This window comes from Danio aesculapii, chromosome 6 (genome assembly GCF_903798145.1).
Source record: "Danio aesculapii chromosome 6, fDanAes4.1, whole genome shotgun sequence".
Lineage (NCBI taxonomy): Eukaryota > Metazoa > Chordata > Actinopteri > Cypriniformes > Danionidae > Danio > Danio aesculapii.
The window spans coordinates 34,111,620-34,129,974 of NC_079440.1; the positions used below are offsets into that span (position 1 = coordinate 34,111,620).

General features: G+C 34.9%; 1 protein-coding gene across 1 annotated transcript in view; it reads right to left on the minus strand.

The window, feature by feature from the left end:
* Positions 1–18,355, minus strand: part of ror1 (receptor tyrosine kinase-like orphan receptor 1) — a 205,201-nt gene that overhangs the window by 36,828 nt on the left and 150,018 nt on the right. Inside the window, exons 3-4 of the mRNA XM_056460041.1 lie at positions 17,272–17,559; positions 15,778–15,814 (exon numbers count right to left, since the gene is read on the minus strand). Coding sequence (XP_056316016.1) covers positions 15,778–15,814; positions 17,272–17,559 — 325 coding nt within the window. The remainder of the gene's footprint in view (positions 1–15,777; positions 15,815–17,271; positions 17,560–18,355) is intronic.

Consider the following 18,355-nt stretch of genomic DNA (forward strand, 5'->3'; position numbering starts at 1 on the left):
GGTTATGATATCATTATGTAAAATTGAAACTACAAACATAGTCGGAGCTGTACCTGTCCAAAATATATTAAAGAATAGGTGCTCATTCTACATTTGACTATATTTTAACAGTCCAAATCATTTTGCATGTAAATCTAGCAAAATCTAGTTGTTTGAAGGACAACCAACAGTTTGATTCTTAGATCAGATTTCAATATGTTATCAAATGATTCTTGCTGTAAACTCAAATGATTTTCTTTCTTTCATTCAACTAACCAACCAACCAACCAACCAATTAACCAACCAACCAACCAATTAACCAACCAACCAACCAACCAACCAATTAACCAACCAACCAACCAACCAACCAACCAACCAACCAACCAACCAACCAACCAACCAACCAACCAACCAACCAACCAATTAACCAACCAACCAACCAACCAACCAACCAACCAACCAACCAACCAACCAACCAACCAACCAACCAATTAACCAACCAACCAACCAACCAACCAACCAACCAACCAACCAACCAACCAACCAATTAACCAACCAATCAACCAACCAATTAACCAACCAACCAACCAACCAACCAACCAATTAATCAACCAACCAACCAACCAACCAACCAACCAATTAACCAACCAACCAACCAACCAACCAACCAATTAACCAACCAACCAACCAACCAACCAACCAACCAATTAACCAACCAACCAACCAACCAACCAATTAACCAACCAACCAACCAACCAACCAACCAACCAACCAACCAACCACCAACCAACCAACCAACCAACCAACCAATTAACCAACCAACCAACCAACCAACCAATCAATCAAACAGGACACATTGTATTCCACAGCTGTATTACACTTTTATTGTTTTGATGCTTGTCTTTGGAGAAGATTTATATGCTATCAGCAAACGATCTATATGTTGAATAATAAAATCACTTTAAATTATTCCACTGACCTTTCTTCTGTACTTGTGAGACACTAAAAAGTAATTTAGGCCCAACCTTAACACATCCTTACTGTGTTAACTGATTTTTTTGGTTTGTTATATTTCTATGTGATGACCTAATATCAGCTGGCATACATTAACAGGCCATTAAAATAAAGATAAACAGGCCGTCGGCTGGCAGGGCGGTGTGGTCTGCTGATGTAATTGAGTGGTAGAGGTTAATATGGGTTTTTTGAGGAGGTATGCTGACCCGCACTGCTCACCCTCAGACTGGGAAAGAAGTTTTGCTGAAAGGTCAGGCTCAAGTTTCAGACTGCACCTCCGCCATAGAGCATACCAGGTCAAAGGTCATATACCAAGAGACTCGTATTAAAGCCCCAATCTTCAGTTAATCAACACTTAGTTAAAAGAGCTCCATAACAAGCGAGAGATTTAGATCTTCACCGGGTGTGGGTGAGCTCGAGTTTTCTGCAGCTGTTATACACTAGATTTTGAGCAACTATAAAAAGTGGATCTCTTATAAGGTTAGGAGATACACTGTACACAGTGGAACACACGTTAAGTTAAATGTTAATTCAACGATAACTAATGGTATTTTTACATTTTAAAAAGTACTAAAAACTGAAACCAGATTATTTCGTTGCAATGTAATAAATACATTATCAATATTTTTTGTTGCCATCTGTTGTCTTAGAAATGTTATTGCTTCATTGCTTTCTATTTTGATTGCTACCATTAGAGATGCACCAATAACAATATTTTTTTCCATTTTATACTGATTACCCAGATACTGATTTTGTTTATTTATTTTAAAAACAATTGGATTTAGAGACGTGGCTAATTTGTTTATGTTGTTTTATTAATAGAAACAAAAACTGTACTTAAGCATAGAAAAAGTATGAAATTAAAAATTAAATCCAAAATGATTTAGAAAGTAGATGATATCAACACATAAGGTATCAACCTTTCATTGAGTACGTTTACATGAACACCAATATGCAGATTTTAATACGATTAAGACAATACTCTGATTAAGAGTTGACCATGTAAACAGCGATTTTTGATTACCTTAATCCGACTAAAGTCATAATCGAACTAAACAGAAATTGGATTAAGACATGTGGAGTATGCTGATTTTAGTTGCATTATTGAAGTGCAGTACAGACATGTAAACACCGCAATCAAACTATTACCGCCATGTATGACTTTTCGCATTTAGTGACAGGATATTTTACACACGCACACAGCTGTTTAACACTATTGTCTGCACCTACAGATTCAGTGAAGGAGCACAGACACTTATATACCGAAATGCAGAATTTTTGTTCCCATATGGCGTGCGGTATCAAATTTCATAAAAACAACTCTTCCAGCAGTTCATACTCACATCCAATATCTCGTTTGCCCACGGGGGGCATGCATAAAATGTTCCTGAATGAAAGTGAAAGTGCCAAACTGCAGTTAGAGTTGACAAACTAAAAATAAAAAACAGCCGAAATGACATGAAACTCCGCAGGAAATGTGGATAGCGTGGTCACGCAATGATGTTAATCGAATTATGTGCTATAACATGTAAAACGAGATCATGACAGGAACATTCAAAAAGCAACTCATGTAAACACCTTAATCATATTATTGTTTTATTCAGATTAAGGCAAATAATTTGATTACTGATGTCCATGTAAATATAGTCATTGATTAATCACTCAGCTCCTGTTAAAATAGATATAAAGTCAAATAATCAAACATAAAATCACAGGTATGATCATACACTCTCAGAAAATAAATGGTACAATGTTGTACCAAAGAAGGTACAAACCCTTATCACTGGGGCAGTACCTTTTTATGGAACAGAATTGTACCTTAAGACAAAGAAACTAATTTGTACCATTGCAGTTTGTACCTTTAAGGACATGATTTGTACCATGGGAAACCAAAATGTACCTTCGGTTTTTAAAACCTGCAGATACAATATTGTACCTTTATCAAAGGCACCAATCTGATCCATGAAGGTACCACTACAGTGATAAGACACTTTGTACCTTAACAGTGTCAAATGTGTTCCTTCAAGAACTATTTAAAGGCATTTTGCTATATCCAAAAAAGCGTCAATTTATGTTCAGTAAATATAAAACATCAAATTCTTTTTTGAACAATGTTTTTTAAGTTTCTTTTTGTGTAAATGCACCTTTTCCATTTACAATAAAGAATAAAAAATACTTTAACAATTCAAAAGATCTATTTTTTGCTAAACATTTCACAACATTTTTCACAAAAATGTTACAGAAATACATTCTCCCATGTACAGTTTAAAACTTTTTTTCTCCTATTGTCACACAATACCTTTGTAATCATCTAAAAGTTAATTCAATTTATTTATTTTTAAAATAGAAATTGAATTATGCAAAAATATTGTAATGAGCTCTGCACAATGTTTGATTAGTTTTACAATACTAAAATGTCTGTATGAACACTTTGCATATGCGGGACTTTTGCCAGCTCACGTCTGTAGTAGAAAGGTGCGGGTATCAATAATGAAAACATATTTATCAGAAAATACTTATAATGTATATAAAAATGCCTTAAATGTTTACTTTACAATATCTATAGTTTAGTTTTATCAGTGGTTTTATATTGTAGAACTTAATTAATGTTTATGAGTTTCTTTATGCTTTTAAATGCTGATTTATGTTTTAATATGGAAATTATTCATAAAATCACTTTGCCTTGCCAGTAATATTTATTTTCAAAGATATTGTAATAAAGAATGAGTTCAACACTTGTGTACCTTTTTATAAGAACAATTGTGTACCTTCATTTCAGTTGTACCATAAAAGGTACAGAACAGTATCATAACAGGACTTTTTTGTACCATATAAGGTACAATTTTTACAAAGGTACAAAACTGTTCCTTAAGAAACATTACTTGTACTACCATGTAACTTTTTTTTCTGAGAGCGTAGGAAATAAAGAAAAATATACTAAAGAATTGCTTTTTTGTCTGAGGTGAAAAACCTTTACATAGAGCTACAGTGAGAAATCCTAAGAGTAATGTGTCCCATTAGATTAAAAAAGAGAAAAAAATCATCAAGGACTATGAACTTTGGCTGCTTTTACAAGTTCCCTCAGCTCAGAACGCAATACAAATATATTCAGACACATATTTTTTCTCAGGCTCCTGTATGTAGGTTCAGTAATTTCACTTTTATGGCAATGAATAGCTTCTTTTCATTGTCTTTAATGTGAAATAAACAAACATAAAGGAGGTTCCGACAACACTTTAGAGGTTTTAAAACTACTCTCATGATGACAATTATTTGTTTTGGGTGAACTGTCCCTTTAAAGTTCCTTCCATAATAACACACCACTGACACAATTCTGAATGACCAAACACATCTTCATACTGTTTAAGAATCAGATATATCACATCAAGACTAAACCCTCAGAACCTTAACATCATTCAAAGACAGTGCAGAAGTCATGAGAGCCCTCTGTTAACTACTCGTTGAAATAGAAAGCTTTCTAAAACTGAAGCACTTGAATAGCTTTCAGAAGTATTATGGTAGTCGTTACTCAAAAGCGGGACGGGGCCCCAATAGGATGTGCTCCTTCAGACAACTGTGGGGCTTCTGGGATATTTCGAACATCCGTACCTCAATGACCCAACCTTGAGCGAACAATGGTCTGGAATTTGTTAAGATTAGATCGCTCCACCATTCAGCAGGCTATTTAAAATGGAAGATGTAGAAAAAGCAGACCGTCTCTTTTTAAAATTGATTTTATTTTGAGAAAAAGATTTATTTCTGGACAGCCGCGAGGAAGTTAAACAGGCTTGACAAGGCAGTGATGGCATACTATTAATCTTTTCGAACAGCAAAAAAGGGGATGTTATAAACAGCCTTGAAGAAATGTGGGGTTGTATGCGGTTCAAACGCCTACTATTAAAGAAATCTGTTGCCGTTTCATGGGAAACCCGCAGCACAACTGCATTGTGTACATTAGGCTGTCTCTTCATGCTAAAAATCACAGAACAAAAATCATGTCTATTTACAGTACATTAAGGCTATTTTGATAAGGATAACCTTAGCAGCTCTACCAGTATGATTAATGTGCAGCACTTTTGCCTAAAAGCAGCTCTTTCTTGGAGGGGCTAATGATGGCAGACAGACATGTAGTTAAAGTGAGTCGAAATTAGGGAGTTGCCATGTTCAAGGCCTGCTAGTGAAAATCTTAAACTGAACATTTGGTTCAGTATATGCATTTCTTAAAAACCGAACCAATTGTCAAATAAAATGAGAAAAAATTAAGTCACGGTTAAAAGGTAATTGAAAATATTAAACTGCAATTATGAGATATCAAGTCACAGTTATGAGAAATAAACTCACAAATGAGACTTTAAGTTGCAATTGGGAAAAGAAAACGAACTCACAATTTTAAGTAAGATGATAAGAAATCAGTTAGCAATTATGTAAAAATAGAACTGCAGGGTAAAATTTCAAGTCACAATTATAAAAAAATTATTTCACCATTGGGGAATAACTATAAGATACAAAGTCATAATTAGGTATAAATTAAACTGCAACTGTAACAAAGTCTGAATTATGAAAAATACTCAACCATAATTATGTAACAAGGATTTGAGACATGAAGTATAAATTATGTTAAAAAAAAAGTCAAAAACTTTAAGTCGTGAAATCGCAAGTGTACAAAAATTAATTCGCAAATCTTAGAAATAAAGCCAGAATTACAAGAAATAAAGTTGCTACTGAACAAAACTGCACAAAACTGCCAATGTGATATTATGTTTCAATTATAGAAAAATCAAGACAAATTTGTAAAATATCAAGTAGCAATTATGAGAAATTAACACACAACTTTAAGACTTTCCGCTGCAATTACAGAATCAATAAATGTATTTCTAAAATAAAAAGTCACAACTATAAAAAGCAGTCACAATTTTCAGATGTTGCAAAAAAGTCACAAATGTGAGAAAAAAAGTCACAATAAAGTTGCAACTGTAAGATACCAAATCACAGTTATACAAAACAACCAGAAACTACAATGTAAAGTTGTGAAACTGCAAATATCTTTACAAGAATACCATTAGTAGGATAATAAAGTCAGCTGAAAGGTCTGTTTGAGTCAAAATGACATCTATCGAGGAACTGCATCAACGACGTGGTCTGGCTAGGGCAAATAGCGTTTTAAGGGATCCAACCCATGCTGGCCATAGTCTGCTCATGCTCATGCCATCAGGCAGGTATTACAGAAGCCTGAGGAGCAAATCAGTGCGGTCTCGTGACAGTTTTAATAATAAGACTTTTAAATAATACCATATCTTAAACACTATTGATAGCTTGTATGAAATAATAGATCAATCAACAGTTAAACTAGCATAAATTGTTAATATTGCAACTATTATAACAAATGGTGTAATAGGTATTTAGGTATTAAGTTATTCCCTTCAGAGATTTTTAAAATTGGGTTATATTTTATATAACTATATTTTTATATATTTATGAAATTATAAAAGCTCATTTATTATGTTAGATTTTTATAATGTTTTGTATAGAGATGTTTTTTATGTTCTTGTTGGGTCTGATGCAATGTAATTTCGTTCAGCATTACAATTTGTTGCGATATTTTAAATGACAAAATAAAGAAAACTGAAACTGAAATTTAAAAAATAAAGACAATTTTTAACCCATTCATGCATGAGCTTTAAATACTCCAGCTGACCCTCTTGCGCAAGATTTTTTGTGACCATTACTCAGAATCCATTGCATTCTAAAGCTCCCATAGCAATGCGTCAAGTTTATCACGTGACCCACCAGTCCCAATGATTTATGTATATATCGTATTTTGTTTCATTTTGCCTTTTTCTGTAAATATTAACAAATGTTCTAATTGTATTGTGAAATTTTTCTCCGATTCTCAAATTTGTGACAGAACATATATTTTGTCTTTTAAACAGCTTAATAAGGATCGTATTATTTGTTATATGACATATAATGGGTGCTGCTGATGTTGCTAGAAGGGATACAGCTGCAATTGGAAGTTAACGAGAAATATTTCTATTATTTATTAAATTAAATGATTAAATTATTTACAAAAAAATTACTGTGAGGGTTGGGTTTAGGGTTGAGGTCGGGGTAGATGCTAATGAAATACAATTCATGTATAATTTAATAAATAATATAAATGTCTATAAAAGTCATATATAAATGATATAAAAGTCTCCCTTCTAGCAACAACCGCAGGTGAGGTCCGAGCTGCTGAATATACATCCTGTTTGTTCATAATTTTCTCTCAAATCTAAAATTATATGTTTTGCTTGTAGTTATGTGTATTTGAATACCTGAAACTTAAAATTAATGTTTGAAAACACAGAAAAAAATGTTATTTATGACAAGCGCTGCACACCTTTTTCTGTGCCTCAGCGCACGCCGTCAGATATGAATTTTAGCAGCTGATGACATGCGCTCTGAACATTCTAATCACACCGGTGTGATCGCACATTTCAGGGACCGACCAAGGCTGATCACACCGGTGTGATTGTGCACGTGAAAATGTTGAAATCACAACTGCAGAAATCACATTTGTAAGGAAATAAAGTCGCAATTGTGATACAAAGTCACAAATTTGTATTCAGAATCATGATACAACTTTTAGACACATCTGAAACAAACTTGAGAAAACATAAACATAATAAAAACATAAACATAATAAACATAATCAAATCTGAATTTGAGCATAACTGAAAATTCATACTTGAAAATAAAACCTGAGCAATAAAACCAGTGATCAATCTAATTTGTTTTTGGGAAGTTTTCAAGAAAGCACAGGAAATGTTGGTTGATGAATCTCTGATAAAAGTTGATTAAATTCTTCCTACTGTGCTTCTCAAAAACATCCCAGCATCCAGTGAGTGAATGAGGTGTGATTCTGAGACCCTTTTTCCTGCAGGATGGCTGACATTTGGGCCAGAACAACAGTGACCATTGTTTCTCATTTCAAGGTTCAGGCCCATTCCTCATCTATGGTGTTCGATTACCTCCTTTCCAGGTGGTCCCCATAAAAAAACAGCCAATGTTAAAAGTGAGGGGCAGCGAAACGGGGGAAGAAAACATATTGCATTTATTAAAAAGCCTATGAATAAGGTCTTCAGTGTGAGTAATCACAATGTGCAGCTGTGGTGAGCATCTGAGACACACTTCTAGACACAACAGAGGGACTGTATGCAGACGCTGATGCCCATACCTGCTGTGTCAAGACCAGCTCACCTTATTCAAGCCCTTCCGCTTGGGAAAGATAAAGCAGAGTTAACCTCAACATAACTGAATCAAAGCCAAATCCGCCCTCATCAAACACACCAGCACCTTACAACCTCCTCTGCCATCAAGGGCTCATGGGACTCCATTACGGTCAAACTCTTAAAGGGAAAGTTCACATTTACTCAACCTTGTGTATTTCAAGGCATGTTTAACTTACTTTCATCTGTGTAACACAAAATAAGACATTGTTTTTGTCAGGTTTCTTTTTGTCCAAGTTGTAATTGGAGATATAAAATCGTAATAAAAGCTTGAATTTGAAGTTATAAGAATTTTAGTTGCACTTGAAAACGCAGCAATTGTGAGATATAATTTTGAGAAAACTCTTGATGGTTTTTCTTTACACATACATACAAAAAAAAAGTGTAGAGACTAAGCTTGCCAAGCACCATCAAAACAATGAGAGTGGTCCTCTCAAATCTTTCAATCACATTCCAATTCAACCAATCGCAAGAGTCTGGGGTGTGGCTACTGTAGCAGGCAGCCTGAGCCAGAAGCTGTTGTGGGATCATGGTGACACTCAAAAAATTATTTTGCTGTTTGTTTAAACTACTTAATTAAAATTAGCTCAAACAACACAATTCTTGAGATTTTTTTGGGGATAACTTAATTGTTTTATGTTCAATCCACTAAGAAGTGTTAACTTAATTGATTTGTGTTGGGACAACATGAAAATTGAGTGAAACCCTGGATTTTTTACAGTGTAATACATTACATACAGATTTACTTACAAAAGTGCAAGTCAATATTCAAAGACTTGCCAAAATATTTAGAGACAGACAATGAGGTAAAACAATAAATATTAGTGGTGCTTTTACTTTATGGAGGGATTGGATATAATGTTTGGGTTTCAATAAGAATGTTCACACTGGACAGGTATAACATTAATTTTATGAATAAGCATCTTTAACATTCCAGTTTATTTTAATTTAAACAAAAAGGGTGAAAAAATAAAGTTTTCCTTAATAAACTGGTGTTAAACTGACTTGCATCAAATTAATTGGACATGATTTTTTACAAACTAAATTAAAATAAAATACAAAAATAAACATAATTTTAGAAGAAATTAAAAACACTGGACACTTTAAGCACCTAATACAATGCATTCAGAAAGTATTCATAGCGCTTCACTTTTTCCACATATTTTTTTTGTTACAGCCTTTTTCCAAACTGGAGTAAATTTATTTATTTCCTCAAAATTCTACACACAAACCCCATAATTACAATGTGAAAAAAGTTTTTTTTTTAATTGTTGCAATTTTATTAAAAAAAAAAACCTGAAAAATCACATATACACAAGTATTCACAGTCTTTGCCGTGAAGCTCTAAATTGAGCTCAGGTACATTCTGTTTCCACTGATCATTCTTGAGATGTTTCAGCAGCTTAATTGGAGTTCACCTGTGGTAAATTCTGCAGATTGGACATGATTAGAAAAGGCATACACCTGTCTATATAAGGTCCCAGGGTTGAAAGTGCATGTCAAAGCACAAAGCAAGCATGAAGACAAAGGAATTGTCTATAGACCCCCGAGACAAGATTCTCTTGAGGCACAAAGCTGGGGAAGGTTACAGAAAAATTTCTGCTGCTCTGAAAGTTCCAATGAACACAGTGGCCTACATCATCTGTAAGTGGAAGATGTTTGGAACCACCAGGACTCTTCCTAGAGCTGGCCGGCCATCTAAGCTGAGTGATCGGGGGAGAAGGGCCTTAGTCAGGGAGGTGATCAATAACCCGATGGTCACTCTATCTGAGCTCCAGCATTCTTCTGTGGAGAGAGGAGAACCTTACAGAAGTACAACCATCTGTGTAGCAACCCACCAATCAGGCCTGTATGGTAGAGTGTCCAGATGGAAGCCACTCATTGCCTGGGGGATGTTTTTCAGCAGCAGGAACTGGAAGATTAGTCAGGATAAAGGGAAAGATGAATGCAGCAATGTATAGAGACATCCTGTATGAAAACCTGCTTCAGAGTGCTCTTGACCTCAGACTGGGGCGACGGTTCATCTTCCAGCAGGACAATGACCCAAAGCACACTGCCAAAATATTCATGGAATGGCTTCACAACACCTCAGTGAATGTCCTTGAGTGGCCCAGCCAGAGCCCAGACCTAAATCCTATTGAACATCTGAGAGATCTTAAAATGGCTGTACACCGTCGCTTCCCATCAAACCTGATAGAGCTTGAGAGGTACTGCAAAGAGGAATGGGCAAAAATTCCCAAAGACTGGTGTGCCAAGCTTGTGGCATCATATTCAAAAAGACTTGAGGCTGTAATTGCTGCCAAAGGTGCATCAACAAAGTATTGAGCAAAGGCTGTTAATATTTCTCAGGTTTTTAATTTTTGTCTTTTTTCGCATTGTCATTATGGGGAATTGTGTGTAGTGAATCATGTGAATTTTGAAGAAATAAATGAATTTAATCCATTTTGGAATAAGGCTGTAACAAAACCATGTGGAAAAAGTGAAGCGCTATGAATCCTTTCCTGATGCACTGTATCTCACAACCACCACTTACTTTATTAGTAGTTGTGACTTGATGGATAATTTTTTAAAAGTTTTTAAAAATGTAACGAAGGCCAACTAGTGAAGTGCTATGCAGGTAAGCCTCACTCCTCTGACCTCAAAAGGTGTTCCAGTGACAGACGCTCGAGGCCATGTCTTGAGCCTCCTTGTTAGAGCAACAGACTCCATTGCAAAGAATTGCCAGTACAATCTCAGCTCAGCACAGGTTACGTGTGGGGACTCGTCCAGGATGGGAGTGAGGTTTAGGGGGGTGAGTGTACTGGAGGCCAGCTAGCAAAGTGCTATGCAGTTATACAAAGAATCGCTGGTTTGATCCTAGCTCAGACTGGGTTGGGTGCAGTATGACCGGTGGGCTACACTTATTTTGAATTTCAAATACAAAAGTCTGCATGCTCAGGAACCAAATTAGGACAAGATTTCAGGTCAGTTTTCTTCAGAATTTGTCCTAACCTCTTAACCACTACAGCTGTCTTGTTTGTAGCCTGTTAATCTACAACTGTCCCACCTCATTCTTTCATTTTCATGCCTCATCTCTTTCCCCCTGTCTATCCATTGACCTTTTGCTCTTCAGGCATCAATACCCTTCCCCACTTTCTCTCAAATTTCCCCCTCTTCCCTACTACAAGGCCAGTTTAAGACCAGCTGTGGCCAGTTCAGCTCTCAGGCTGCATATGTACTGACACCAGGCCTCCAAATGCACTTCTGCTCTGGACTTCATTAAAGGAAGAGTTTCATTAGAGTCCCAGACCAAACATGTCACCAGGGACACTTTCTCCACACACCCTTTTTACCAGTTACCTTTCACCAAGACCAGATTGACACACCGATACTTCAACAGGGAAAAAAAGAGGCACGTAAAGGAGAAAAAGCAAAGAAAACAGACAGCACATTGACCCTTTCCCTCTTGATGGAAGCTGACAGGATGACTTTCTTTGATGATGACACTAATGATTACCAACAGGCCAACATATGGCTCAAAGGGATCTCTGTGCACCTCAATGGAGGCAGAGAGTGCAAAGTGAGCCGTGCTGCCGTCTGTATAAGGCTTAGAGGCACACAGGCGGGTTTTGTGGACTTTAATCAATATTAATGTGATTTGGAGCACGGCCAGCCACGTCAAGCGGTCAGGGGTTCAGATTGTGATTTGGATGGAGACTATCCACGGTGCTGAGAAATGAAATTTGCACCACTTTGGAGATCCACATCTGTACTGTAAATAAAAGAAACATGCGAATATTTGCTTCTAACAGTGGGTTGCCTTGCTATTTAAAGGGATAGTTCACCTAAAAATGAAAATAATTACTATTTACTCAAGTGGATTCAAACCTGTATGTGATTCTTTCTTCTCTTGAACACAGAAAAGATATTTTGAAGAATGCTGAAACCCTGTAACCGTTGATGTCCGTAGTAGAAAAAACAAATACTATGGAAGTCACTGGTTACAGGTTTTCAGCTTTCTTCAAAAATATCTTCTTTTCTGTTCCTCAGACGAAAGAAATTTAAACAGGTTTGAAACAAGCCAAGAGTTCAGATGCAAAAAATGCCATCTCAAATTTCCATAGAAAATTAACATTTGTCTCAGCCTCCTTTGTTTATGTTAAGTTATTTTACTTTAAAGACCAGGAAAAGGACTTATTCTTTGCCATAAAAGTGATATTACTGAACCTACACATAGGATACAGATAAAACTGCTCATTTCAGAGGAAAATTTCAGATGCCATTTAGAGGGTTTTGCATATGAACTCTTCAAGTTAAGGGTGAGTAAATGATAACATCATTTTCAGTTTTTCGATGAATTAACACTTTTATATGAGAAGATGACAGTGAAGGCAAAAACAGCTTAATACAAATGTCTAAATTGAACTCAAAAGAATACACTTTGAAAGAAAATACTTGTTTATATATACATTAATAAATATGCATATAATAAATAATACTGCTAATAATAATAATAATAATAATAAAATGCTAATTATTCAAATGCAAATTGTCATGAATAAAGCGAAAAAAGCCCACTGAAGTGAAGGCATGGAGGTGGTGGTTTTTATATTTATGTAGAAAATTATATATTTTGTAACATTTTAATCCTTTATTTTTTTCATATTTAAAGATATTTGTGTATTGCTGTACATCATGTGTGTATTAAGCAATGTGTATGTGTTTGGACCTGCATATGCGCATAACTAACATGCTCTGCGCTGGACTTTAGACCAGCTTTGAGTTGGTCAACGGCGCAGTCTTTTTCAGTTCCTCAAATGATGAAGTCTGATACAATAAAGACATACAGTATGTGTAAGATATTTAAGATAATTGTAAGACAATTGTGAAGTTGCATTCTGAAATATATGATAAATGTGAGATATTACATCACAACAATGAATTATGGTAATTAAATACAATTATGATAATTAATTCCAATGAATGAAGTCTGATATGATGTCAGAGAAACAGAAGACACATTTTAAGAGATTTCAAGTCCTAATTATGAAAAATCCAGCCAGATTTTTAACATTTGAAGTCATAAATACAAAAAAATTAAGTAAAAACAAAACAAAACAAAACTGCAATTTGTAATTTGCATCAGAATTTTAAATAAAAAACACGAAACCTCTTATTTTCTTTACCTTGTTATGCATGATATGATACGATGTTAGTAAAGACAAAAACAACTTACTAAATTTCCATAGCACTGACTTGAAAGTATTGTGCAGATCTAAAAAACCATATGCTATCATAAATCTCAGTTTCCATGCTAAGTGGCTGCAGTAGGTGTTGAAGCCCGCAGCGTGGAAATATGGCAAGATTAAAAGAGAAACACAAAGTCAGTGTATTACAGTAATGTCTGTAATCTGAGTGGGTTGAAACAGAAACATGTGGTGAGTCTGCTTGTACATTATAGCACAAACAGGTGGTGGCTGACTTTAATGAAGTCAGACATGCATTTTCTACCATTCCCGCAGTCTTAAACAAGACACATGCAAGCAACATGCACAATATCTTCATTTGTCTTCGCTAACCTAGAACTGACCTGCTGAAGTCTCCGGACTGCTCACTGTAAAACTATAAATCAGAAATGTACTGAACAGTCATCTCAGAGTAGTTCCTGATACACATCTGCAAACAACTATTAGAATTACGGTGTAGATTTCATTGAATCTTAAATTTTTCATGACCTAACAACATGTGATGCAACAAGACTCCAGTGAAGACCAATTGGACTGTCCACACGACATGACAAAACACAACAAAAAACATTAAAATACCAACCATTCAAAAGCACAGAGCAGTAAACTGCGCTCCCAATGAAATCGGCAGGTTTAAAATCTAATGAATAAATATTAAACCTCTAACACTATTAATTAATCAATCACAAGTTAATTAAAAAAAGAAGTTCTAACATTCATGCTTAAACTGTATGGTTGACTATTATCTGCTGCCACTTTCAGTACGGCAATAAATGTAACATAAAATGAAATTCTAACTCATTTTGGTAACATTCAACAAAGATTAAAGCCCATAATCAGCACCTGAGGTGATCAACATTATAGTAATTTATGTTGTTGTTCAGCCACAACATCACAGAACTAGAAACCATTTCTAAAGAAAATAGAAAAGATACATGTTATTGTCTGTCACAGCATCACATTACATGTAGTTTGTGCACGGCATCATTGTATCTCAATTTTAATACAAAATATATATTGGCAATGAAAATGCAACAAACTGATTACTGTATTAAATATTACATTAAACACTCCTATTGCAGTATGTATTAGGTTCTATTATAGAAAATGCTCATTAATACTTCTTAAATCTAATTCTTATAAATACGGAAAAAAAGTTGTGCTGGTTAATATTTGTGTAGTGGTTATGATCAACAGCACTGTTGCGCATACAGGATGCTGGAGAATACTCCATGTCATTCACTCAAACTAGAAGTCCCATTATGTCCTGCAGTCACACACCAGTTTCAGTTCACCTCCTGATTACACACACAGCTGCATTTCATCACCATTGATTACATAGTCTATATATACACCATTCACACACAGATCCATTGTTGAGCCTTGTTTCCCTGTTGTGCATTTCTAAGCATTTTATGTTTTTGCCCCCTTGTTTGTTTACTGTTTATGAATGTTTTGCCACATGTCTCTACTCTTTTCTCCCGTTGCATCGATTACTCTCTGGATTATCTTCATGCTACTGTCTGCTCCCATATCGAACTTTATCTGTTCGACTACTCTAATAAAAGCTGCATTTGGATCCGACCCCTGTTTACAGTAGTATTTTTTCCACAACCTTTTCATGATTTTTATTTTCATGACTTCATGAGTGTTTTTGCAACAATCTAAATGTATTTTTTTTTTTTTACATTTTGGTAATATAATTTCAATAAAATCTAATTTATTGTCCTGAAATAATAATGAATAAGAATATTTTTTTTACATTTTGGTAATATAATTTCAATAAAATCTTATTTATTGTCTTGAAAGAATAATCTCATTTATTCCAAAGCTTTAAATAGTACCGCAGATATAAACACACAAAAAAAAGAATTGAAAAAACTTGAGACAGACACACTGATTGGCACAGACACACTGATTGTGAACTAAACTACACTGACAAATCTAGTTATTTACATTCCGATTCAAATATTCGGAAAATAATCGGAAAATAGCATGATCAGACCTTTAAGACAAAAATGTGAACCAAAAATGTTACTTTTAAATCACAGTAAGTGAATTACCAGTCTAACTTATAAAATCTTACAGACAACTCCATGCATTCCATCCTGCGCAGGTTTTAAATCCTCTACATAAAATGGAAATGCTAAATACAGACATCTCTTGAAGGAGCAATTAAATTATTATTTGCCTAAGCAATGTTTTTTCTCTCTCTCTCTCTTTGCTCTCGTACATTTTATGACAGATTTTAGATGTAGTATACAGCATCAAGGAAAGAAAAGTGGACTTACGGTAAAGGTCGTCCAGGCAGAGGTGTGGGAGCCGGATCTGGAAAGAAAGAGAAAGTGGGGATTTTAACAACATGCATGGAACAAATCGCCCACAAAGAAGCACAACACATGTAGCCAATACGACTCCTTGGCATCACAGAGTACAGAATAACTACAGTGATCTCATCAGATCTACACAGTTTCTCAGGATTTTCACTGTAAAGAATGATAAAGTCATAAACTTATGAGGATGTGTTTAAAACAGACATTTACAGTACAATGCACCAGGATTTACAAAGGTCTTCATTCAAGCCCTAATTTAAATGAGGTCTGCACCAATTCTTGAAACATTCTTGAATTCTACTACTTCCAAGATATTTCTCCTTAGACAGGCCATAATATCAATGGTTATTGTCATCCCTATCTATCAGGAAAACTATATTTTTTTGTTTTGATGAATCAGTGGCTAATTCTATATTCAAAATAAGTTAAATAAGAAACCAAACTGAATAACTGCTAAGCACTATAAATAACATAAATTTGAAAATAATAGTATCAGTATTAATTTACATACAGTATATTTTACATATACGTATAAACTGTATTTATTCAGGTCAAACTAATATAAATATTACTTTCTCCAGAAGAAAAATATAACAGGAAATATTGTGAATGTGTTAAACTTAAAAATGACACAAATATTTGAAAAATAAGTAAATAATAAAAAATAAATTTCTAATAATTTTATCTTTAATATATACACACAATTTATTTGTTTATTTACTTATTTATTTATTTTTAACAAGCTCATGGCAATTTGTAAATTTAAACTGTTGGTTAGGGGTGGACATTCTTTGTACATCTATAATTTATTGTACAATTCATATTTTAAAAGAAATAGGAGTGTTGGCAGGTAAAATAATTTTAGATTTTTGAGGAGGAAATTCCAGAATCTTTATTGGTTCACATTGCCAGAAAAAAGTTAACATATTCCAACACATTTGGAACTTGGTATTTGTAAACAAAAAGAATTGGTATACCATTTAGGAGATAAAATTGACTGACACAGAACTGAGAACATCATAATGTTCATAATCCTAGTGAACATCTTGTGCTACCAAAGATGACACTTTGAAATAAAAGTGCTTAATTAATGTTGAAGCCAGAATTATTAACCCCCCTAGGCAGGATAGGGTAATTAGGCAAGTTATTTTATATAGATGGTTTGTTCTGTAGACTATCGAGAAAAATAATTGCTTAAAGGGGCTAATAATTTTGACCTTAAAATTTTTATTAAAAAAAAAATGTAAAAACTGCTTTTATTCTAGCCAAAATAAAACAAAGAAGACTTTCTCCAGAAGAACAAATATTATCAGACATACTGTGAAAATTTTCTTGCTCTGTCAAACATCATTTGGAAAATATTTAAAAAAGAAAAAAAATTCAAAGGGGGTCTAATAATTCTGAATTCAACTGTAAGTTTTTCCTCATTTTAAAATTCTAAAATTCACTCACCAAACTTGACAAACAGGATTCCTGTGGTTGACACTGTGCCATAGCTGTTGGTCGCCACACACTGAAAGTAGCCAGTGTCTGTGGTGTCCAGATTTCTGATTCTCAAGCGTGAGCCGTACGGAGTCGACCTGTACGAGACCCGCCGTGGCTCCTGAACTACAGGGGCATCGTTTTTAAGCCAGCGGACTGAGGGTGATGGATTCCCTGAAACGTGGCAATGCAACTCAGCTGTCTGTCCGAGGGAAGTAGTGATGTTATTCATAGGAGCATCCAGCCTTAGAAAGTGATCTGAAAAGACAAGCCAGAAAAGTTATAAACCATACAAAATGGTTAACTTAATCAAAAAAAATCATATGGGTTTGGAACAAGACAAGGTTGAATAATAAGGTCAGAACTAATCCCTTAAACAGGTATTATTTGACACATAATATGTCAAAACGTTTTTTTTTCCGAGAGACTTTTCCTAATGTTCGTGTGCATTTGTAACTACATACGAGCTTACAGACTGCAACAAGCCTTTAAGCTGCCGGTTAGGAATCTTTTACATGATATTTAGCGGTTGCCACTAGGTGGTAAATCATTAGTTTGTCTCATTGGGGTGGATAGCGCCAGAGGGGACGGCAGAAACTCTTGAAGCTTCTGGAAACTTCTGTCTCCTGAAAATCTGTCTTGCCAGGCCTACAGCTAACTTTGATAAGGGGCCAGCAAAAATATGACAACCCCCCAATATTTCACGAGCGGTGGAAGGGAAATAAAAGCGCTTAGAGTGAGCTCAGCAGATTTGACCCATTCTGGTCAGAGCAAAGCCATAGAGCGAACTTGTGTACTAATATTTCAAATCTATGGGAAACTTACACAGATGATATGTTGAAACACTTTGCGGTGAAGGTCCCAACCAGAATTGGGGTTATACTGGATATACAATGATATGTGTGTGTGCCTATGAAAATAACGTGATCTTATTGGTATCAGTAATGTGTGGTTTAAGCACATTTTTTACACATTTTTAACACATTTTTTACATCTGGACAGACTACGTTACTCTGAAGTAATAGTTTATGTTTTAGGTGCTGTCAAAACATTG